This window comes from Scleropages formosus, chromosome 3 (assembly GCF_900964775.1).
Source record: "Scleropages formosus chromosome 3, fSclFor1.1, whole genome shotgun sequence".
Classification (NCBI taxonomy): domain Eukaryota; kingdom Metazoa; phylum Chordata; class Actinopteri; order Osteoglossiformes; family Osteoglossidae; genus Scleropages; species Scleropages formosus.
In genome coordinates this window covers 1086047-1110436 of record NC_041808.1, presented here as the reverse complement: position 1 = coordinate 1110436, position 24390 = coordinate 1086047, and the positions used below count along the sequence as shown (strand labels likewise).

At 44.9% G+C, this 24390-nt stretch overlaps 2 protein-coding genes across 6 annotated transcripts; one reads left to right on the top strand and one right to left on the bottom strand.

Annotated features, from left to right (window-relative positions):
- Nucleotides 1–674: 674 nt before the first annotated feature.
- lipt2 (lipoyl(octanoyl) transferase 2) lies at nucleotides 675–2879 on the bottom strand. 3 transcript variants are annotated; one of them, XM_018736374.2, is made up of 4 exons: nucleotides 2819–2879; nucleotides 1949–2037; nucleotides 1269–1714; nucleotides 675–1188 (listed from the first exon to the last, which is right to left on the bottom strand). In XM_018736374.2, exons 3-4 carry the CDS (start codon nucleotides 1711–1713, stop codon nucleotides 938–940), a joined length of 696 nt encoding a protein of 231 aa, XP_018591890.1. In that variant the 5' UTR covers nucleotide 1714; nucleotides 1949–2037; nucleotides 2819–2879; the 3' UTR covers nucleotides 675–937. The 3 variants fall into 3 exon arrangements, with proteins under 3 accessions (XP_018591890.1, XP_018591889.1, XP_018591891.1); XM_018736373.2 differs by having other exon boundaries at nucleotides 1269–2037; XM_018736375.2 differs by having other exon boundaries at nucleotides 675–1131; nucleotides 1269–2037.
- Nucleotides 2880–4855: 1976 nt separating this feature from the next.
- pold3 (polymerase (DNA-directed), delta 3, accessory subunit) lies at nucleotides 4856–13128 on the top strand. 3 transcript variants are annotated; one of them, XM_018736366.2, is made up of 12 exons: nucleotides 4856–5004; nucleotides 5349–5404; nucleotides 5524–5626; nucleotides 6421–6460; nucleotides 7460–7592; nucleotides 8304–8562; nucleotides 9610–9679; nucleotides 9800–9971; nucleotides 10142–10251; nucleotides 10346–10437; nucleotides 10744–10822; nucleotides 12565–13128. In XM_018736366.2, the coding sequence occupies exons 1-12, from the start codon at nucleotides 4948–4950 to the stop codon at nucleotides 12765–12767; spliced, it is 1374 nt and encodes a 457-aa protein (XP_018591882.2). In that variant the 5' UTR covers nucleotides 4856–4947; the 3' UTR covers nucleotides 12768–13128. The 3 variants fall into 3 exon arrangements, with proteins under 3 accessions (XP_018591882.2, XP_018591881.2, XP_018591880.2); XM_018736365.2 differs by having other exon boundaries at nucleotides 9607–9679; nucleotides 9803–9971; XM_018736364.2 differs by having other exon boundaries at nucleotides 9607–9679.
- The last annotated feature ends 11262 nt before the right edge of the window (nucleotides 13129–24390 follow it).

Sequence of the window (24390 nt, the reverse complement as noted above, 5' to 3'; positions counted from 1 at the left end):
TAACCAGTGTGTAAATAATCATAATGACTTCTTGAGGACTATCTGCCTGCCATTCATATTTCTCTTTACACAGTTTGTATGTCTAAGAAACTGTATATACAACATACTAAATATGCTGTGTGTATATATATATATATATATATACATTTACATAAAACATTCAGTTTACATTTACATTTATTCATTTAGCAGATGCTTTTCTTCAAAGCGACATACATCTCCGCGAAAATACAATTTCTACATTACATTAGAAGAGAGACATAGTTGTAGACACATGATTCTTAAGTAAACCTAGTTTCTTTCTTTCCACTTTATGCACCGATGCTCATCGCATGAGTAGGTGCACAAAACTCAGGACAGACTAATGCTAATCGCCTTCCTACAATTTTTTTTTTTTTTTTTTATAAAAGGGTACACAAACATTTACGTACAATACAGGAGTAGCGGCTGTGTAAAGGGTTATCTGGGTTTGATCATAAAGTTACGGTGCATGAACATTTACACCATACATGAGCTGGAGAGATCTTGGGCAAAGTGAGTCTGGAAGAGGTGAGTTTTCAGACCCTTTTTAAATGTGGACGGAGATTCAGCAGTTCTGAGTTGGAGGTCGTTCCACCACAACGGAGCCAGAACCGAGAACCACTATGCTTTACCTTTGGTGCATGGGACCACCAAGCGGGCAGTTGTGGAAGAGCGTAGCAGTCTGGTTGGGGTGTAGCGAATGATCAAGTCTTACAGATATCTGAGAGCAGTTTTACTGATGCTCTTGTAGGCAATAACCAGGGTCTTGAATTTGCAAAACTCAAATCACGTTAAAACAGCAAGATGCCTGTGTATGTTATACGCGGACAGATTTTTAAAATTGTTGACACAAGTTGGCCTTTGCTCTTTTAATTGAGTACTACGTTCCTTCTGACCCATTACTCTTATTCACCTTTTAATTAAATATACTCATTTTGCATACATCTACCTCTTCGAATGACAGCTCACAATGAAAGTTTTCAGAAAAAGCTTGTAGCAGAGCTGGTGTGGCTTCCAGGACAGTTACGTCTCTCCCCAGTTCTCGACTCAGAGAGGTGACTCCTTTGCCCACGATCCCGCAAGGCACTATGTTGTTGAACCACTGCACCTCTGTGTTGCAGTTCAGCGCCAAGCCATGCGAAGTGACGTAGCGCCCACAGTGGATCCCTGAAAAGTTCCAGATCATTGAACAGAAACAAGTAACAAAGAGCCAGAGACTTATATGGTCATAACGACAAACCACCTACCTATGGCACAAATTTTATTCTCTCCAACCCACACCCCTGTGTCTGGGGACGTGGTGGCTTTGATTCCGAATCTGGCGCACATGCCGATGACGGTCCTCTCCAGCTCCGAAACGTACCAGCGGACACTCTTCCTAAAGTATCCCAGGTGGAGGATGGGATAGCAGACCAACTGGCCGGGTCCATGGAACGTGATGAGCCCCCCGCGGTTGGTACGGAAGAACTCGGCACCAAGGGCCTTCAGTCTCTCCTCCTCCTCGGCAGGATAGGCCGTTTGCCGTATGCCGATGGTGTAGACGGGCTGGTGCTCACACAGCAACACGGTGTTCCTCAGCACAGATGGACTCTCCACATGTTGCCTCACGTAATGTTGCTGGACTTTCAAAGCCTTCGCATAGGGCAGCAGTCCCAGGTTTAGCACCTTCACCACCGTTTTCTGCAAACCCATTCTGTCGCAAGCAAACAGCAGGTCAATGTAAAATCAATGTGAAAGGGGAGAGGATGAGCTGGGAACAACAAACTGCTGGTGTTTCACCCCCTTCGCGGCCACACTACTCCAGAACGCCGCAGCGAGGCCGAGACGCCCGTGAGAACACGCGTCTTCTGCCCTGATTGTGAAAAGTGCGCTTCGGCCTTGCATCATATATGTTTTCTTCGAGGCACTGAGTGTCAGACACACTCACCCAGTGATATAAGAGAATAAGTGCAAACAGAGCTATTCCCACAGAGGTCACAAAGATGGTCAGGCCTTCATCTTCCACCATTGGAAGACCTGTGGAGCACAAGGATTGCCATTATAAAAGCAGAGTAAGGATATAAAATGGTTTAACCACCTATCACTGCACCCAGTAATAACTGTCAATGACAAACAACCCCAGAAAACTAAATGATGGCATAAACAGTTATCACTAGCATCACACTACTCATCATCTGGGGACCTGTCGAAGACGCTAGTTTGCCCTTTGTGAGAAATAAATGGCTCTCGTGTCTCTTCTACCTCGAGCTCTCCGTCCTCCCTGTTCTCTGGTGTGTGTCAGACCTAAGAATCATCATATCACGTGCGTGCAAGTTGAAGTTCCTATTTAACTTTTCTCTCTTTGTTTATGCTCAAAGACAAACGGATGCGACTGAAAATATCACACATATCCAGCCTATGTATAACCAGTTGAATCAGAGTTCTGTTGTTAACGTTTTGTCCCCTAGACCCCGACTCACTTTCTACCAATGAGAACATCTTTGTTCTGCAAAACAGTATATAATAATCTGTGTGAAAATGCAATAAACTTGAGGATGATTCGGAACGAAACACTCTCTGCTTGTTCTTGTGGCCTAATCCTCCCAGTGTGTGATCACTGATCGTGGTGTCCGGACCGTGACGGACGGCTGAACCTCAGCCTGAGGTGGCAGAAGGCTGAGAGAAATTAAAATAATTTCTAATGTCTAACACCCTTCTAGCTGGTGGCAAGAAAACTGAAAATACAGCGACTCGTATTCTTTGTCTGTATTATTACTTTTTTCCTACTTCCAAACATTACGAAAGCATTCAATGAGACCTTGAGCGGAATCTCCGTGCGAACAGCGACCACCTCAGGGCGCCGCCATGTTTGAGATGCGGATCGTTTCTCTTCCTCGGTGGTGAAACCGGCCTGTCGCATCATAGAAAAGGAACTGAGTGGCGCCACCTGCTGGACGGGAGGTCAACGTCACAGTGCTGCCCTCCTCTGACGTCATCAGGCTTCTATATACTTCACATTCAATGTACTCATTTATACAGCTGGGTAGTTTTACTGTAGTAACTTAGAGTAAGTACCTTGCTCAGAGGTACTGCAGCTTCAGGTGGGATTTGAACCTGCAGCCTTTTGGTCCGAAGGCAACAGCTCCAACCACTACACTTCCAGCTGCTTTACATACAAAGGTATATCAGAATCTGAATTATTTCCTTATTAGTTATTGTTCAGAGTTAATATCAACACTTTCTACTGAAATACCATAACAGCGATACTTATTTATACTACATAAACTACTATAATTGCACAATACCTTCAGAACCCTGTCCAACATAACAGGATCCCTCTCAGCACGACTTCGCGAACGAAGATGACGAAGGACAGGATCCACGTGTGCTGGAGGCACGCTGGTGGCTCATGAGGCCAATGCTAGACAGGCAGAGTCTGCCACGGCAGCTGCATGGGAGGGACTGGTTCACGGTTGCTGCTGAGGGAATAGGGTTCTTTAATTTCTTCTCTGCTCCTCCATGCTGGCCCTGCGGTTTATTTCGAACAGTGCAGCGGCCTGCTGGACTGTTGGCGCCCTGGGATGTCCACTGGCGGTGACCTATACCGCAGTACGCGAGGCACTGTTTCAGAGTGTCCTTGTATTGCTTCCGTGGTGCCCCTTGGACGCGATAACCTGCGGACAATTCGCCATAGAGTAGGATCTTGGGCAGGCGATGGTCGTCCATGCTGGAGACATACCCTGCCCGGCGCAGCTGTATCTTGAGGAGCATGGCCTCTATGCTAGCACGCTCTGCTCTTCGAAGGGCTTGGATGTCGGTGACGTGATCCATCCAGTGGATGTTGAGAATGGTGTGAAGACAGCGTTGGTGAAAGTGCTCAACAAGTCGTAGGTGGCGACGGCGGGTGACCCAAGGCTCAGCGCCGTACAACTGGGTGGTCAGAACGATGGCTTTGTACAACTTGACTTTTGTGTCTGCTTTGAGGTTTTTGTTCTTCCAGACACGTCTGGAGAGTCTACCAAAAGCACTATTGGCTTTGGCCTGTCTGTTCTCCACCTCTTTGGCGATATTATGATCGTTTGAATGTAAAAGGTGTAACTGCTCCTTCAGAAATCAGTGGCTGATATTCCTTTTGCTTATTCCTATTTATTTATTATGTCTTCATTTCTGCATAAGCAGTGAAATGATAGTAACCATTATTACCCGAGAACAGGACTCTAGAAAGTTTTCATTGTTGCTGTGGGAGGGATTTTATGTAGTGAAGGAGAAGAAGACAAGCAGAAGGAGCAATGCGGGGTACACTGTGGACAAGATAGCAGGTGTCATTAAAGAACAATTGCATTCACAAACGCACACTAAAGATCATTTCATCTGAAACACACATCTTTAGACTATTATAACCGCCACATAGCCGTTTTGAGAAAGAATAAAGGGCCAACTGTATCTGCAGCATAACCGCAATTAAATTTAAGTGTGTAAAGGGGGGAAATTAACTCAGTTGATGATGGATGGTGGTGTAGTAGTGGTTAGTGCTGCTACCTTTAGACCCAAAAGTTGCAGGTTCAAATCCCACTTCTAGTACCTGTTTGGTACTTACCCTGAAATTAGTCTAGTAAAATTACTTGGCTGTGTTTGGGTCAATGTTTGTAAATGTATTGTGAGTTGCTTTGGAGAAAACCATCAGCTAAATGAATAATGTGAAGTTCAAATACCAGTAGGCGTTATATCTGCGTTTCCGCTGAGCCGAGCGAGTCGTCGTTCTGTTTGACCCTCCACGTTTTCCGTAGTGGTAGTTTTTCGCCGATTAGCAGGAAATAACCCGGAAGAGCTTGAGCCGAATGCGGAACCGCTTGTTTCCCGCCTTAAAAGTCTTACTGCTGCGGTCTGTGTCCGAGCTGCGCCCCCATTGACGTTTAGCGACATAGTGGCATTAAAACACCGTCTGTTATGGACGACCTTTATTTAGAGAACATCGACGAATTCATAAACGATCACAACAGGATTGTAAGTTGACATTTAACGTTTGTCATTTCACAGAATACGTGAAAATAAATCGTGTCAGACCCTCTGGTTGTGATGATGTGAAACAGATTACTTCCTCTCTGTGTTTGCGTATCAGAGTCAGACGCTTTTCCAAACGCACCACACTAGTGACTAGTAAATATGTGGGCATGATTCGGAGCACCTGCTCCTCTCCGCAGTGAGGTGTTTCACTTTACTGTTGTGGGGTGGCTAGAATGCAGTGCTCAGTGAGAGGAGGACGGTTTTGGGGAAGCAGGCCGCTGATGTGATGGCGGTGACTGATCATCATCCTGTCACCTGTGTCTGTCCATTCATTGTGTCCTCAGGTCACGTACAAGTGGTTGAGTCTCACACTCGGAGTCCATGTGAACCAGGCGAAACAGTGAGTGAGCGTTGTCCTCTTTCTCTTCCCAGTTATCTCCCTCCTTCCCTCCCTCTCAGTTGTGCTGCGGCTCCCTTTGTTAAATTCCCTGTCCTGCCCCATGATCCCATGTGTTCCAGAATGCTCTACCACTACCTGGACCACAAGCGCAAGGAGAGCTCTGCGTCTCAGCTTCATGCCACCTACCTGGTGTCCGGGAAGTTTGTGGAGAATGGCAACACGGTAAAGAGAGAGGAGAAAAAAAAAAAACTGTGATCTGTTTGCAGAGCACCATACCTTTTACTGCATTAATTACATTTACATTTAGTTATTTGCCTGATGCTTTTCTCCAAAGCCATTCACGATCATTTATGCGTTCATAAACCTGGTAACTTTACTGGAATAATTTACAGTAACTACCTTGCTCAAAGGTACTACAGCAGTGGGTGAGATTCAAACTGGTGACCATTGGAAGCAAGTGCAGCAGCTTTAACCACTGCGCCACCAAGTGTCTATTGTCTAAAAATGCTTTTACACAGAGCACAGTATATTGTTGCTCTGCACTGTCTGACATTGTATTGTATTGTCCAAGCATAAAGTCCTATATTCCCAAACACACACACACATTTTCAGAACCGCTTGTCCCATACGGGGTCACGGGGAACCGGAGCCTAACCCGGCAACTCAGGGCGCAAGGCTGGAGGGGGAGGGGACACACCCAGGACGGGACGCCAGTCCGTCGCAAGGCACATATTCCCAAACATTTGGGTATTTTTAGTCTCTTATGAGGTCACAAAATCTTGAAATTTTTGTTGTTACTTCGAGTTAAAAATAAATGTGTTAATGTAGACATAATAAAATCGGGGGAGCGAAATAGACTTATTTTGGGTCTATTAGAGATTTAAAAAAAAAAAAACAGGATACATAATTTTCTGTTTCACAAAGGTGAAAGTAGTGTAACTGGTTACAATGTCATTGAAATGTGTTGACTAAGAGCAGCTCTGCTCACAGCTTCTCTCTCCTGTGGTTATTTTTAGAGTCACAAGGTGGCGGTAGTGAGAGAAGATCAGCTGGAAGGTAACTGCTTTGGCTTCATCTCTTTAACTCATTTCCTACAATCTCACTCTGATCTTTTTCTTTCTGTGTGATGCAAGTTGTGGGACAGCGAGCTTCTATGAACCTCTGAAACCGAACTGAAATTGCTGCCTCACAACACCTGTGTGGTGCAAGAGGACGTGGGTTCAATCCCTGCTCAGTCTGTGTGGAGTTTGCATGTTATCTGGGTGCTCTGGTTTCCTCCCACAATCCAAAGACATGCTGTTCAGATTCCCCCATAGTGTGTGAGTGACAAGAGAGAGACCCAGTGTAAGTAGTGTATCTAGCAGTGCAAGTCACCTCGGCGAATAAGATGTGTGGGCTAGTAACACTACATAGGGTTCATTAGAAGTCACTTTGGAGAAAAGTGTCTGCTAAATAAATGTAAATGTAATTCATTTAGCAGGGGGGCGCAGTGGGTTGGACCCGGTCCTGCTCTCCAGTGGGTCTGGGGTTCGAGTCCCGCTTGGGGTGCCTTGCAACGGACTGGCGTCCTGTCCTGGGTGTGTCCCCTCCCTCTCTAGCCTGTATGGGACAAGTGGTTCAGAAAATGTGTGTGAAATATGTAATTCATTTAGCTGATGCTTTTCTCTGAAGTGATTTACAATTATTTACCCATTTATATAGCTGGGTAATTTTTACTGGAACAATTTAGGGTAAGAACCTTCTTCAAGGGGAGTGTAGCTAGTGGTGGGATTCAGACCAGTAGCCTTCAGGTCCAAAGGCAGCAGCTGTAACCACTACACTACTCTAAGTTATGATCAGTAATCGTGGTGGACAGTTTTGGTCATCCATGACTTTTGAAATAATTTTTTGGAAAATCTGTTGCATCTGTGTAAAGCAGTCGAGGCAGACTGAAGAAGTACAGTACTTGGGTGATGTCGACACATTTCTAGTGACAAGAGCCACTTTGTCAGCAAGAAGGTGTGACATCAACGTAAAGTCTGAGAGCTGATTGGAACTTTTGAAATCCCTTCTCAGATGTCAAGTCGAAGATGGTGCTCACTGTGAGCGTACATGTGTACAGCGTGCAGAAGGCGGCGCTCAAGGACAGCGGGCCCCTCTACAGCACCGATTACGATGCTGTCAAAGAGAATCTGAAGAATTGCTGCAAGTATGATTGGGGAAACTCCTGTAGTGCTGAAGTTCCGGCTCTTGTTTGTCGTGCTGTGATCTGGCAGCCACTTTTAAATCTGTGGTCACAGACAAGTACACATTGAAGTATTTGTACCATGTTTACGTGTATGGGTTTAGGAGATGCCTTTTCTTGAAAGCGACTCAGCATTACACTACTTACAGCGCTTTACCGCTTTATGGAGTTGGGCCATTATTATTGGAGCAGTTCAAGGTGTAGGTATCATGGTCCAGGGTACTAGGGCTGGACGGGGATTTGAACCTGGACTCTCAGGTCCAAAGGCAGAGGCTTTAGTTACTATGCTACCTGCTGCCCTTGAGCTGATACACTTTATGCTTTTATATTTGCTCATGCTTTTTAATCCCAGGTTGTGTTTTATATGGAATTTGACTGCTTGGGTACATACCTTGTGGTTTTTTTTTTTTTTTTTTTTTTTTATACTTTCTTTGGACTGAAGAGGTGGTAAGAGGTTACTGTAGTCCTTCACCAGAGGGCAGAGGGTTGCAGCTCCGGTCCTCCAGAGCAGCAGTTCCCAAGCTTTCAGGAGCACATGTATATTATGCCACATGAAATGACTGTACAAAGTGCTAATTAAAGTAAGGAATGAAGCTCCATGATAGAGAAAAATAAGCTGGAGAGCAATGTGATGTCGCTGAACTCCAGCTCTGTGCCCACCTCCAACTGCACCAGGTACAGTGCCATCCGATGCGCCTGCGCGGCACCGGTATCCTCCGCGGACGAGCAGTGGGGACAGGAGACGACAGCGGACCCCTTACCAGAACCCGAAACACGGAACCCTATCCTGAATGGAAGCTCTCCTCCAGCTCCCTCTAAAGCCACAGCAAAGCAGCCCAAGGGGATCATGGGAATGTTCAACAGCAAGAGCGCAACCAGGACCCAGGACTCGGGCAGGGAAGTTAAAACTGAACAGAAAGAGAAAACCACTGCGGTGAGTGTGTGTGTGTGTCTGTTTCATTCCACACACCACATCGTGGACCCCGGTCAATATCATATGACTGGTAGTATTTAATTAATGTGAAATGTAATGTAGGTAACATTTGCATTTCTGTGACATTCTTTAGTAAGAAATGTGTAAATCCGTCCCTCACACAACAGGTGAATTTGTTCCGTGAAGACACCCGGAATTTCTGTTGTAAGGGATCAAATTAACAGTATTTTGTAGGGGAGAGAAATGAATCAGATGAGAAATGTCAAAGTTAATGAATAAACCAGAAAAGGGTCTTCTTGTGCACAACAGTATTAACAGCAAGATGTTTTAATATTTTTTGCGACACGAATGATTATTTGTACCTTGTCTGTAAAAGTTATACTTCTATTCATTTGTTGTCAATAGCAGTCTGTCCAGTGCTGGGTCCTGGTGGTCTGGACTCCTATCCAGAAAGTATAGGGTGTGAGACACTGTATACTCTGCCTTTGCACTGAGAATTGCTGATAATTTGGCTCACAGATGTTTGTCATGTGAACAAATGGAATTATGTGATCACTGCCTGTGTCCTTCACGCCGCGAAACACACGAAGGTGCTGTGCAGCTTTACTGTAGTATCTTTCATCAAGGTACTTGGCCTGCTCTGTGGGTAAATCAGTGTAAGTTGCTCTGGAGGAAAGTTTCAGATACATCAGTTAATAGTAATAATAATAATAATGTGCTGTTTCACTTGTGATATTATATTTTCCTTAATCAATGGCTATGATTGGCTGAGATTGTCAGCAGAAGTAGGAAGTGGACACAGTGGTTGGTTGTGTTGTCAAAGACAGAGAATAAAATACCTGTTGTGGAAGTAAAAACCATGAAACTGGGCAAAAATGTCTTTGTAACTGAGTAATAAGGCTGCTGTGTGAAAAAGGGTGGATAATTTAAGAGGCTGTTTTAGCGCTTTTTCTTTTCGTGTGTATTTCAAAAATATATATTTAACAAGACTTCCAGTGAGCTAGAGGTGTTTCACCAGTAACTTTGCTTTGTCGTACTGTACAGCAGGAGACATCAAAAACCAAGGTCGCCGCCAAGGCCAGTGCCATCAGTAACTTTTTCGGGAAGTCGGCAGCAAGTAAGTATTGTCAGTGCTTCTCAGTAGCGTTGCGAGCGTTGCGCTGCAGTTCGATCCTTCCCTTATGTTTCGTACGGCAGCTTGTTCTTCTTGTGCATGTCGTGTTTTCCACGCATAAAGCAGGAAGCTCCAAGGAGAACTCGGAGAAGGTCATCAAGGAAGAGATCGTGGTGCAGACAATGCGTGTGTCGGAGGAGAAGTCTCTGGGGTCCCATAAAGCGGAAGTGGACGTCAAGGAGGAGGAGCACAAGGGCTCGCATACCGCGGGCAGGAAATGCAAAGACGGACGGAGGTCAGGCAACCGAGTTAATCTTCCGACATATGTATTATTACTGCTTTAAATGGCTTCACTCACTAATCGGGGCCGCAATGGAGACGCGACAGAAAACTTAATGAGACATCTTAATGTGGTCTGAAATGTAGGAAGTGCTTGTTAGTGGTTTTTTCCCTCCTTGTGAGCAGTAAGGTGAAGCGCATTGAAGAGTCTGACAGCGAAGATGAGCAGTTTGAGAGTCAGAAGAAAAAAAGGCGGCGAATTAAGAAGCCGCAGCCTGACAGCAGCGACGACGAAGGTGGGCTGGACGCCAACAGGCTTGGTGTGCTCTGCAGGAGCTGCTCGGCGGTAGGGAGTGCTCCACAGGAACTAACACTGCCCTTCGTGTTCAGTCATTGCAGACTCTTCTCCATCACACAATGTGGACACGCGGACACCTAGTCCTGAAAACAAAGTGAAGAAGGAGCCTGTTTCACGCGCTGAGGTACACACAGGTTTCAGTGTTTGGGAGTGACTATTTCTTAGAACGTCAAAAGGGATTCAGCAATTCTGAGGGGCATGGGGAGTTCATTGAACCACATCAGGGCCAAAAGTGAGAACCTGCAGACTTTAGATTTGGACCCCTTGAGAGTGGGACCACCAAGGGGGCCAGAGGTTGAGGAGCACGGTGGTCTTTGTGGGCTGTAGGAGTAATCAGGGCCTGTAGGTACTGGGACACAGATCTTTTCACCATCTTGTAAGCAGATACACTTTGCTAATTTGTGTGTTGTGTTTTGCTGTATTTCTTCAGGAGAAAACTGAAGGCAAGAGGAGGAAGAGGAGGAAAGTTCTGAAGGCTCGTACATTTGTAGACGAGGAGGGCTGCATGGGTAAGTGTGTGTCCGCGCTGTCCGCACTTGCACAATAGTACGGTTCGACCCATCAGCACAGGCCACACTCGTTCCAATAAACCAGCTCTGCTGGGAATAATTCAGTCTCGTCATGTGAAATGTACAAAGGAGGGAGCGCTATTGTACGCTTGGCCGGAAATGGAAATTGTTACAAATGGCACATTTGCTTGAAGTTATTAAAACTGATCTCTTTTAAAACAAGGTAACGGCATTAATAATAGACGCAGAATATAAAAGTGCCCCAAACAGAAGTGGTGGCTCCTTTTTTTAGCGCAAAGCTCACGAAGGACTGACGATGTGCTTGTGGTACTGATGCGACAGTGAATTACGGTAACAGACTTGCGATAGTAACTGGGCTACTGGAAAGCAGACTGCAGTGTTTCGCCTGTAGTTCCCTCAGCGAGTTCATAACTGTGTTCGTAAATCAAGTTTTCTATTCCAGCAGTTCAATTGCATTCATCAGCAGATAATTTCTGAGGCTGTGGTTTGATTTTATATTTAAATTTATTCATTCATTAATTTTCTCTAGAGCGACTTACAATGTTAAGATCCCTACAGTTATTACCCATTTATACAGCTGGGTAATTTTACTGCAGCAATGTAGGGTAAGGTACCATGCTCAGTGGTAGTACAGCCGGAGGTGGGATTCGAACATACGACTTTTAGGTCCGAAGGCAGCAGCTTTAACAACTATGCTACCAATATCCCAGTATCAAAGTATCTGAGCCTCAGACTCACAATTTCTTAATGTTTTCACTTCCCTTTCCCAGGTGGCTCTTTCTCAATGTTTTGTGCGAATTGAAGTGGAAGTTTTTCTCGCCTTTTGTCAGAAAATGAATGTTAGTCGGTTTTAACCGACAAGTGTGATGCACTTTGGAAAATGCACAAAGCACACATAAAACATGTTCGTAGTACAGCCTGTTTTTAAATCATCTGCTGTGAAGTCACAGCATAAATGGCTCAAAGTCCCTCAAATCCCCTGACCATCACTTCTGAAGATGAACCTTAACCGCTGCCAGCTTTGTTTAATAGGAAACATAGACGCTCGAGTCATAAATTCAGCCGTGCGTTCGTAGCGAAGGATTTATGTCCTCATAGCGTGATGAAACGTGACTTTGCATTAGAAAAGGACTCTTTCTATTCAAACGACGACTTGATTTATTACATCTTTTACGCGGCGTCCAAATAGTCACAGAACTTTTCCGGCAGAGAGTAGAACATTCTGGACGTGAGGAATAAATTCATGTGGAGGCTTCCAGTTTAACCTTGTGTTGCTGTGCCATTCAGTGCAGCTGGTTTGTTTATGTTCGTTTATCAGATGCTTTTCTCGAAACCGACTTCCGGTGAACACTGTGTAGTGTTGTCAGCCCACACTTTATTCACCAGGGTGACCAGTGAAACACAAACCAGAGCACCCTGAATCCACGACCTCTCGCACCACCCAGGCGCTGGTGGCGTGGTGGTTCAAGCTGCTACTTTTGGAGCTGGTCAGAGCAATAATTAGTGTGTCAGGAAATACATGACTTGTTTCACTTAGCCTTTCAGGGTAAGTACTATGGTGAAAGTGGACTTTGAACCTTTCATACGGAGGAACCCTCAGGTGTCGAAGTCCATGCCCTTGACCGATGTGGTACCTGCGGCACAAAGGACGAGCAGCGTTTTGTTAGCTCTACCGTGGAGTGCGCTCAGTGTGTTTGCGGTTGCTTTGCGGCTCCCTGCAGTGACCGAGAAGGTGTACCAGAGCGAGTCGTTCTCGGACAGCGACAGCGACTCGAGGAGCGGCCCACAGCCCACGGAGCAGAGCGGCGTTCAGGCCACTCTCCGGAAGAAGGAGGATGAGCACAGGGGCCAAAAAAGGAGCCCGGTCCCCTCCGGCAAAGCCACGAAGCAGCCGTCCATCATGGGATTCTTCCAGAAGAAATGAACAGTGGAGCAGGACTGAGCTCAGGACTGAGCTCAGCAAAGGGGCCCAGCACAAGATCCCGGGCATCACGCTTTCACTGGTGTTTCGCTGCACACCATCTCCTTCCTCTTGACATATTTTGACTTGGTCTTTGTAAGGAGCGTTTTGCCAGAATTCAGTTTTGTTCTGTATGACAGTCTGAAGGTACTGGAGGGAAAGCAGAGTCGCGGCGCATCGCAGTATCCGTGTGCATCCAAGTCTTGGAGAAGGTTTCTCAGTTGAAATTTGTGTGTGTGTGTTTTCTTTTTTAAAAAAAAAAAAATATAATTGAGTTTGAACAAACTGACATACATAATGGTGTCGAACAGATTGTTAGTATGAACTGGCTACAATTGCAAATAAAAGTGTCTTAATACACAGGTGGCTCATTGGTGTGATTAACAGGACAAAAGTCTGACCATTTTCGTACATTAAATCACAGAGCAATGACTTGATGCAAAGAACGGCTTGTGGAAATATGAGTTTTACGATCAGTTTTACGCAAGCAAAGGTCCCGGTGGTCTCGGGTCTCCTAGCTATGGGAAGAGCGCTGGCGAAACATTGAATTCCACACAATAAGTTGAGGGAGAACATGGGCCTCTAGGCTTGGATCTGCTTTTTCAATAATATTTAATATTAGTTATTAAAGCTGCTTAAATGTGGTTATTGTGCCCTGATGTGGCCATCTGTGAAGGGGCTGAAGTTGTATCGTGTTTGTATTTTACCACGAAACCAGGTGAAAAACCTCTGAGCTCCAGTAGTCAGCTTTGACGTCCAGTTGGCATCGACGTACCATTCTTTTTGTGTACATACTCTATGTAATTATTGTTACTGTTTTGAAGGTTTCGGCTCCTTTTGGCTTTCTCATCGTGTTTGCATGTGGTGAACAAAATGGAGACTTGGTCTCTTTTACAACGGTTTCCATTTCAGGTACAGTGTTTTTTTTGTTTGTTTTTTCTTCAGTTCATGGAACAATAACGTTAAACATTAACGCGTTAGTTGGATATAGCTAAAAATGACAGTTTGATTCTAGAAAGTGCCTTTACCCTTTCGTGTCGTTCGATTTAGTCCAGCACAAGTCATCCTGTCATTTCATGCAGAGGAATGTTTGTTTTTTTTCCTCTCTTTCACAACAGGCCGGAAAATGTCTCTTAAGAGGTGTTTATGCGTTCATGCATCGTGTTTTTTTTTTTTTTGTCTCCTCGGTTTCACATTTCTGCATGATGACATTTACTGGCCCTGGGCTCAACTTTGAGACTTTGATTTAAAAGCACGCACGCGCGCACACACACAATCGCGTCCTGGTGTGGCCCAGACTGCTTTTGGAAATGCACACACCACACAGACTTTTGCAATGTTGTTCCATAGCCTTGGAAGTCAGTTTTTTCATGTGTTCACCTTCATTCCTGTGGCATCCAAACGGTCACGATGTCCTGCTGTACTCCAGTGAGTTTCGGCTCCAACCCCACGCTCTCCTACAGGATTTGATCACCATATTTATATGGTTCCAGATGCTGTGACGGAACCGTGCTGTCATGGGTTAGCCGTGTCTCATCTGAGGCGGTGCCACACGTCACACTCGTGTTGATGGTACTAAACACATTCGCCCATTAGGGAAATGTCACTTGATGCACAAATGAGAAGCGCTCGCAGTAATTCTTGCTGGAACGGCAAGTACATAGTCGTCATTTCTGATAACTTGCATGGACCCCGTGTTTTGTTCGCGGTCACAAATGAGCAGTTTGCTTTTCAAACGAGACTTTCAAGATGGGTTCTATAACAATGTTTTTCCCCGTTTCTGCTGTTTCACATTATACAGCGGAAAATGTGCTGGTTCTGTCTTTAGCACGACAGCGGAGCCCAGGAAACATGAGCATTTAGATACCCTGCAGCAAACAGAGTACAGCAAGGGGCAGTTTTTTTTTTTTTTTCTTTTTTGCTGCTGTTGAAGCATATGACTGAGGGGCTGGGGGTAGACTGAATGTTTTACATTTATTCATTTGTAATGCTTTTCTCTGAAGTGACTTACAATGTTAAGCTACTTACAATTATTTACCCATTTATACAGTGTGGTAATTTTCACTGGAGTAACATAGGATAAGTACCATACTCAAGTGTACTGCAGCTGGAGGTGAGACTCAAACCTGCAACCTTTGGGTCCAAAGGCAGCAGCTCTAACCAATGTGTAACTCACTGTCATCTGTTCTTACACAGAAGATTTCTATAAAGAACTTGTGCAGTTTGGATTTTTAATAACTTCTATATGAGTTAAAAAAAAAAAAAAAAAAAAAGCTGTAAAATGCAACGGAGAGCAATTTATTCAACATTTAATTTAAGCTTAATGTTAATGATTAATTAGGTGTAAAGGTCAATTGAGTTCTCTGCGTAGTGATACATAAAACCTCTGTATTAGAGTGCACGCGTGTATGAAAGGTTTGAATCCCACCTCCTGCTCTAGTACCCAGGACTAAGGTACTTGCCCTGAGTTTATGCAGTAAAAATAACCCTGCTGTATAAATGGGCAAATTGCTGTAAGCAGTTCGACCTCAAGTTACTTAGGAGAAAAGCATGAGCTGAATGAGTAAACGTGACGTCGCAACGTGAAAAAGCAAATGTATTTCTCATAATGTCAGCAGGTGATGCTGTTGCTGCTTTTTGCCTGTAACGCTGGGAGCCCAAATCAGCATCAAGCCGCATGACTGTATAAGGCAAAGTGAACACGCTGCAGAGTTGCAGAGAGGGGCATGATGGGGATGGGGGGGTTAGGGAAACATCCAGGTGAAGCCTTGTATGTAGGGTGCAAAGAGAAATGCTTCGTGGCGTTTGTAGCAACAGTGAATTATGGGGACAAATGTTTGTAACAAAGAGAAGCGGACGAGTGAGAAACGGAGAAGTGAGCTGGTTGTGGCTGAAGCTCTCGAAGGTCCAGCTCGAGAATGAGGGGAGGGTGGGAGAGGACGGTGGCCTCGTGAGCAAAGGACAAACTTGCCACAGATTTACAACGAAGTACATTGAAGGGGTAAAGTGAGGCTTCTCGTGTATCGGGCGTGTGTACGTTGAACAAAGCGCTGGGGAGACGGATCATGGGGGCCCTTCATACAGACGCTAGGGTAAATGTACGGATTCCACCCAGGGAAGGTGAGCGCACTACACACCGCTGTGGGAAGGGGGCGCTGTTTTAGGGAGTAACGCACAGCGAGATCAGCTGTTGCTCCGCCTTTGAGAGCTGGACTCTGTCGAGGTTCGCGCAGCTTAGCAAATTGATGTTACGCATGTGAGAGGCCGCAAACCCTCCGAGACGAGATCTGGTCTCCGGGTAAAAGCTGGGCCCTCGCAGGCAGGAGGACAATGGAAAACCAGCTCAGTGCTTCAAAGGCCACAGTCCATCTTCATGACTTGGAAATGCGATGGGAGCGAACGATAAACGCGTTCCAACTTTTTCTTCAAAGGAATACTTTTGTGAGGGACAAAACCGGGGAAGAACTGGTGCGCGACCAAATCCTCGACTTTCAAACACAACTGGGAGCGGAAGTCTGCTCTTTACGCGATTTGTTCACAAATCCAAATGGTGCTTAGCCGTCGATAAAAGTGTAATAATACAGGCATCCTTTGCACCACATTCATCAATGAAGTACAATCACTGAAAACAGCAACAGATTTATTTTCTGGCTATTTACTATAGAAGTGCTGGATGTGGCCATAATAAAATAAATGGGCTATGAGATTTACATTTTTATTGACGTAAAACTACATTCAGATTGAAACTGATTTACCGAAACTTTCTAATTTTAAATAACTTAAAAAATGTCTCCACCAATTCCTGCTTAATGCAAATTGATAAAATTTTAAATTGAACTCATTCGGAAAATGCATTTGTCTCATTTAGGCTGCATTGTTTACCTGTGTTCAGAACTTCCAGAAGTGGACAAGCTGCTTATTTCCACTCCAGAACGCTAACCGCTCTTGTGTTTTTCTGAGCACCGACTCCCTTTTTTCTTATTTAAAGAAAAAAGAAAAGTATCCTACCAGTCCTAAATTGAAAACAGACTACAAGGCTTTAAAGCAACACCCAAATAATTTTCATGTTATAAATTCTAAACTTTGTGTCATCGGTTGTATAAAAAGAGCTCAATCTTACTGAATCCTCATTTGCCTTCGGTTAAACTAGGGCGAAACTCCTTTACGACCGAATCCCTGTATGCGTGAAAACCGATGTCATCTAAGCTGTCAGAGTCAGAAGCACTCGAGGGTTCCATAATTCAGCACGGACACACGCGTAAAACAGCAACATAAATCCACATAATTAGAAAATAATTGATCTATTGCTTTAGATTAACTGGTGCGGTCTGAGATCAGTACGAGTTTCCCACTGAGCGCCATTTTATATACAGTAGTTACTATAGTATAGCGCAGCCCTTCGTGTCCTTCCCTCGCTCTACGATTTCTGCTTTTCTGGTCCTGGACGCGTAGGTGCTGCCCAGGGTACAAACTCGGTCGTACTGCTCCTGCACAGCAGCGCAGATGTGGAATGCTCCGTCAGGCCCAGGTGGAATAAATCAATAGGTATTTAAAAATATATCGAGTGAATCTGTGTTATTAAATTCAAAGTGGCTCCAGGCAGTCCATTTCTCCGGCGAGTCCCTAAATCCTTTAAATATGAACTGTTGAAACATCTGAGAAATGCGCGCTGTCCTCCTAGGAGTGGCTCCTCTCACATTTTGGTGCGTCTCCGAAGAGCGCCTGTCCCCAATAAAGCATCCCGGGATGACTGATTTATGCCTTCTTCTCCGCAGAAGAATAAAAGGGCTCCATGGGCGTCTCCTGCAGGCCGACAGGATGCGCTTCCAAGCATCAAATGAGAAAAATGTGCTGATGACTGTAATTGGAACGAAAGGGAAACCAAAGACTCGAGAACGTTTCGCACATTACAGCCTACATGAAGCGGAAAACAAGCAGGGGGCACCGAACCCGATGTCAAATTGGTTGCTATACTCATGCCGTAGGGCCGATATTTACCAAAAAATGACATAAAGAGGGCATCGCACTGAAGGGCTATGACTAGTAATGTTCCAGCTCATGCCCAATTAGCTGTTTTACGAGTGAACTGAAATCCTGAAACCAAATGATGGATGTCCATCTGTCTCTCTAGGTGAAAAGCACTAACAGCTGGTTGACATTTATTATTTATGTTGTACTGTATATAGTCCCATATTTTTCATGAAAAAATTAAATGTTCTCTAAATCAGATGCTATTTGCCACAACCGTCCTAAAGCTGCAGGACTACAGTGAAACTTCACATATTTCATATAAATATATTTATATTTTTATTATTGCTTCCTTAAACTTCACTTTTGGTTCAAATAAGCACTTAGTGTAATTTTATTATACTGTAGAAGGTACAATACCATGCTTTCCAAACACTGTCAAACTACAATAGTTAGGTTACAGTTTACATTTTCTTTACTTCTCTTCTTCGCTGTAAAATGTACTGGAACTGTGGTTCATGGTGGGAACAATGACCCAGAAAATCACTGCAGCCTCATGCACATCCATTCCACCAGTGCTTCTTAAATAGCACCGATGGATGGGAATTCAGTCCCTTCTCCAGCGTCCCATGTCTGTTTACGGTTCTTGCCAAGGAGACTGTTGCAACAAACAGCATCAAAGGCGATTAAGTTGAGCATTCACATATAGTTTATTTTTATAATGCCCTTCTCCATCTCTGCCGTAAACTGCTCATGTTTAAATCGTTGCGCATTAATTGAAAACAGACCTTTACCCATGCTCTGCGCACTGCTTGATATAATCATATTTGGCTGAAGGAACACTATGCTCCGTCCAAAAAGGAAAATATGCAAAACACAGTTGGGAGAAGGGATGAATAAATGACTTCTTTGTGAGGAGCTTGCAGGCTTTCGTTCCTGGAGGACCATCGGGTTTAATCTGCTATTTATGGGCCTTGATTTATTTGGGGAATAACCAAAACCTACATGTCTGGGAAGTCTTTCCAAAGAGATCGGAGGGAGTTTTGGAGGGTTCGCGGAGCGCCGCGCGCCCAGCATTGGAGAGCTTCTCGGAGAGCACCGCGGGGCAGCCCCTAGACGGGCCGCCGAGGCACTCGGCCCAAACAAAGGCTGATTGCTGCACCGCGCCTCATTACTCAAAGTGCCAAGTTGGCGCTCCGAAGGCCCGGCGCTTATTCATCATCTCCCGCTTGCTATGACATTGCACTTTCAATTCCTCACTTGATATTAGTGTAACACTCGGGCAGGAATGAGTGTCTGCGAAAGTGTAGGTGCCTACACCTGTTGGGTCCGAGTGCAAGAACGAGGTGCTTTTACTGTGTTTGTAAGAGTGAAAATGCACGGGGGAGTGTCTGGCAGCACCCTATACCGTTCCCTTAGGAAGAAAAATACCACGTCCCTGTTGTTGCTCCGTTACCAGGAAGTGTTTTTACCTTTTTTCGCTCTGAAACAGTGGGGATCAGGAAAAAAGTTTTTAATGACCAGAGTGTTAATGACGAGTTGCCCCGCATTGTCCGCCCTTTCTTGGCACGGCCCCGATCGTCAGCTGAAATGATCGGGGCCAACTTAATTAAGAGGGGGCCGGGGCGTAAAAACCGGTGCCCTTGATAGATTTCGGAAGCATTTCGACGGAACATTAACTCAGGGGTTACTCGGACACCTTAATCGAGTATGAAAGCAAACACATCTATCAGAGTTAATTAACTTAAAACAATTTGGCGCGCTTTGAATCAAAAGGCCGCCCGGCTCATTTTCAATGCTTCAGTACCTCTCGGGCTTTGTGTTTGTCACATGAGGGTGCAGAGATTTCGAAACCCGCTTCACTAGGCCACTTCTTCCTACGGCGGCCAACGGGGCGACCGGCGTCACTCCGCCCCACTGGTGTCACTAGGGGGGTGCGGACCGCACCGGGTGACACCATCAGAGGGGATGACACCAAAATGACTGTCTATAAAATTTTTGTATAACGTTATATGAATAACGTTAAAATAAACATAATTTTCATGTAGTTCTTAAATGTTTTCACTTTGAATGCTATTGTCTTCTTACCGAATTTTAACTTTACCACTCAAACTATTGTAAATGTAAATACATTTAGGCTGTGCGTATGATATTGTAATTTAAAGGTGTCATTTTAATTCTCCAACTTTAATTTTGCTAGTTGTTTATGTCACTGCTATTGCCATTATATTCAGTGATATAGCAGACTTATGATTTACGAGTAACAATAGTAGAAAAAACATTACTAAGGATTCAGTATGGTCTGATACGGTAGGAGGTCCATTGGGTGGGTTGGTGGGGGGGGTTGACACCAACCCTAGTGACGCCACTGCTCAGCCAGCTTCTCGTAAATATACGTTCGTGCAGCTACTGCCAACCAACACCGAGAGCCACAGTTAAGCTGAAATAATAGTGGGACCACTTTAGGCACTGTGTATCGGGCAATTTTTATTTCTTGCGATACCAGGCATGACATGCATGCTGCTGTATGACGGTGCTGCACTTCTCCTCTCGGGAATTTGCTACTGTAAACAAGAGCAGCAGAGATGTGCAGCTCTGCTCACATACACAACTGACCGTTCCACCTGACTTACATGCCCTGCCTGCCCCCAGCTGCTACAGGAGCTGGAGCCAGCCTAAGCACGCATATCGGAATTGGCCTGATGCCCCATAAAGGAAATTTAACTGTTCCAGTCTTTAAAGTAAAGGAATACACAAAAAAACGACCGGTTCCATCAGGTACTGAGTCACGGATTTAGACTTTCTAAAGCACTGGGCCTGGAAAAACACAGAACTGCCACTAGCACCATGGTGCAGCACCTTGGGAAATTACTCACACAGTGCTGGATGCTGCTAATTGCCTCGCAAGTAGGATTTAGAGTTCAGGCTGCCATCATCTCTCATTGCCCTTAACCCTGCCTCCAGCACCTCGCCCTCCACCTGTTGTGTAAAGCAGCAGAATAAAACATCGTTTTACATTTGGTACTCATTCATCCAGTCATAAACTCTAGCTATACAAATCTCTATAAAGTGGTCTGTATTGTAGAAATAAAGTAAAACATCTTCTATGCATCTACATAATGAGACAATGGCATTCGTACGGGTGATCTCTGTCTCTTCCAACTTTCTCTAGTTTGTCAGCTTTTGACACTGAAATTGAACAGATCTTCTTGTCACTTCTAGTAGTATATTAATAGATCCTGAGATTGTAATGGATGAGGAATGTAATAAAATGAGCATTCATAGGTGTGAAAAGAAACTGCATCTATACTTTAATCAATCTAATTAAAATGGCTAATTAGAGTCAGCTGTATGAATACAATAAGCCTGTTCTAGGCAGCGCTGTCCACTATAATTTTCAAGTGCTTAAACCTAAAGCCAAGTTGGCAGAACAGAGATTCATAGAGGCACAAAACCACACTCAATGTAAATCTCTGAAGCTTCTGAAGCCCATCAGTCTGGACACAGTTACGCAGCTATTCCTAATGCCCTGAACCTCAAGAGAACCAGTCAGGGCCATACACTCTAGGAGTGGCTGGCTTGTCAAAATCTCATCATAAGCCAGGCATAAAATCATTAATGAACTTAAAAAGAGCCCAGAGCAAGATCTAGGAAATTATGCGCCTCTCATACCTCGGCTCAAGTTACTGTTCTTGACTCCACAGTAAGAAAGATACTGTGCTAAGGTGAGATATGTGGGACAGTGGCAAGGTGGAAACCACAGTTTACTAAAAAGAAAATGGAAGCTCATCTACAGTTCACCAGAAAGCACCTGGATGTCCAACAGTCAGGAATGGTGGTGGCAGGGTAATGCTGTGGGAATGTTTTGCTGCCACAGGACCCGGGTGTCTTGCCATCACTGAAGGAACCATGAATTCCACTCTGTATCAGAAAACACTGCAGGATGATCAGTCCGTGAGTGGAAGCTGAGGCACTTGGTCACAGAACAAGGTAATTATCCCAAACGTATAAGCAAGTAACATGAAAGTGGCTAAAATTCCTGTCCTGAATTCAACTGAGATCTTGTGATAAGACTGGAACAGATCTCTTCATGGTTGAAAACCTTCAAATGTTGCTGAGCTAAAGCAGTTCTACATGGAGGGGTGTGTTAAAAATTCTTTCACAGCGATGTGACACACTGGTCAACAGCTACAGGAAGTGTTTAGTCGCACTCTTTGCAGCTAAAAGGTGACACAACCAGCTATTGACTGCAAAGGGGAAATTACTTTTTCTCACCTGTGCCTGCATATTGATGTCTGCCACAACAAGAAAATGATGTAAAGACAGCACTGGTGTCACTTTTTCTCTCTCGGGCTCCATTCAAATACTGATAAAATGATATAATCAAATTTAATGTCAAAGAGCTGCAAAAAAAAAAAAAAAAAAACTGGGAGGGGGGCAAATACTTTTTCACAACAGCATATCTATCTATACATTGGAAAAAGTAGGTGATGCACAAAGACAATAAACACTACACACTTACGCCAAGTGCAAACACGCACGGGTCTGTCCCTTTCGGCTGAAGAAGAGCAGAGCGAAATCATCGCTGCCTCGATTAGTGCCACTCAGACAGAACAAATTGCCAGAAACTGTCAACTCCAACAGCCAGCGGAAATAATTCACAGCTCCATTGTGCCACCATTAGCGTCTGCATCTAAAGGGCTTCTGTTTGAAAATATTTTGTCAGGCCTACAGTGAGAGATGGGCAGCGAGGTCTGGCGCCATGTGTGAGGCCAACACAATGGCTCTTTGTAATCGCGTCAAGGATTTTCTGGGTTCAGCGAGAAGGGATATTAGCCTCAGCTTTCACACGCTGAACCGGCACTGTCTCCTCAACCCCTGCTTAAGTCTCGAAGAAGCGGTCGTGATGAGAAAAGAACTAACGGGGATTATCTTACACCTGGTGGCCTGACAAGCAGCCCAGACCCATCGAGCCAAAAGGCAAACTGGGCCCCTGTGGAGAACTATAGGCAACATGACAGCTGTTTCTTGAAGCACAGTCATGAGAAACAATCAGTGTCTATGACTGTGAGGCGCTGCACAGACTCAGAGTTAGAAATTCCCATAAATGACATATGCAGAAATGGGTATGACACTCAACACAACAATCTGGAGCAGAAGACCTGCAGGTTCTGTAGATACTTTTCCACTTCGGAGTCAGAGTACCATGCGAACTACACCTTTTGCGACCGGCGATGTAAATTTCCTATTTTGACTTCGTTCCCAAATCAGTAAGTACAGTAAAAACCAAGAGAGCCCACAAGAACGGCAGACTGGAAGTGCCGGTGGACCCTTGGTGCTCAGCTGCTCCCTGAAGCCATGCACACCGGGGCTGTGGTAGGTGTCTTTCTCCATGGAGCAGCGAAGATGTTAAACGTGCTCTCGGCATGACCGTTCAAGGTCTTCTCTTCCTCTTCGGCCCCATGTTGCTGGCAAAGTCCCAAGAGCCTCCAACTCCTGACCTAAATTTATATCAAAGTAACAGTGGCCCATTGTTGGGACCATACAGTTGGGCCATCGTGACCCTTGAGAAAACAAACTATTACCCTGGAACTAGAGTCCAAATTGCGGGTGCAGCTGGTGAGAAATTCCAGCAGAAAAAAGTGCCCTGGCTGACCGGCCTCACCGGAGACGAGGCTGAAATCATAAGCTGCTCTAGGCAGTTCCAGAGAAAATAAGTCAAGATCCTTTCTTCAGGTACGAATTACAATAGAATATTGCGAGGCTTTAAACCTTGCCGTCGCGAGACCATCTGACATCAGCGGTCAGTTTGAGCAGCTTGACCAGCAATCAGTGTTTAGACAAAGTGCATGTATGACGTACAGTAGGTTGTGTTGTGGAAGATCCAGTGGACATTCTGAAGGTTGAAAGCCCAGGAGAGTGAAGAACTACTCTGACTGGACACACACATCCGTAGAAATACACCGAAGTGCACTTTTGTGTGTACGACACGTACGAAATCTCCTGTGCATCATCCCAGTCAGTGTACATATGGGGTGTGGTCAAGTCCTACTGTGTGATGGGTCTGGGGTTCAAGTCCCTCTTGGGGTGCCTTGCAATGGACTGGTGTCCCATCCTGGGTGTCCCCCTCCCCTTCTGGCCTTATGCCCTGCGTTGCCAGGTTAGGCTCCAGTTTGCTGTGACCCTGCTTGGGACAAGTGGTTTCAGACACTGTATGTGTATATTGCAGCTGTTAATAGTGGAAGTGATTCTAAACATTTGAAAGCTTTATTTGATTCAAAGTAACTTCTGCACTTTTGGGGCATCTGGTAGCTCAGCGGTAAGCACTGCCACCTTTAGACCCAAAGGTCACAGGTTTGAATTCCCCTTCCGCTTGTAGCTACTACACTTAGGATAAACGGTACATTACCCAGTTATATAAAGGGGTAAACAACTGTAGGTGGATTAAGATTGTAAATTGCCTTGGGAAAAAACATAAGGTAAAATGTATATGTAAGTGCTCCATGATCTGTCCATCATCAGGGACAGCTGGTAGCGTAGTGGTTAGAGTGACTAACTTTGGACCCAAAGGTTGCAGATTTGAGCCTCACCTATGGGTGTAGTACCCTTCAGCAAGGTA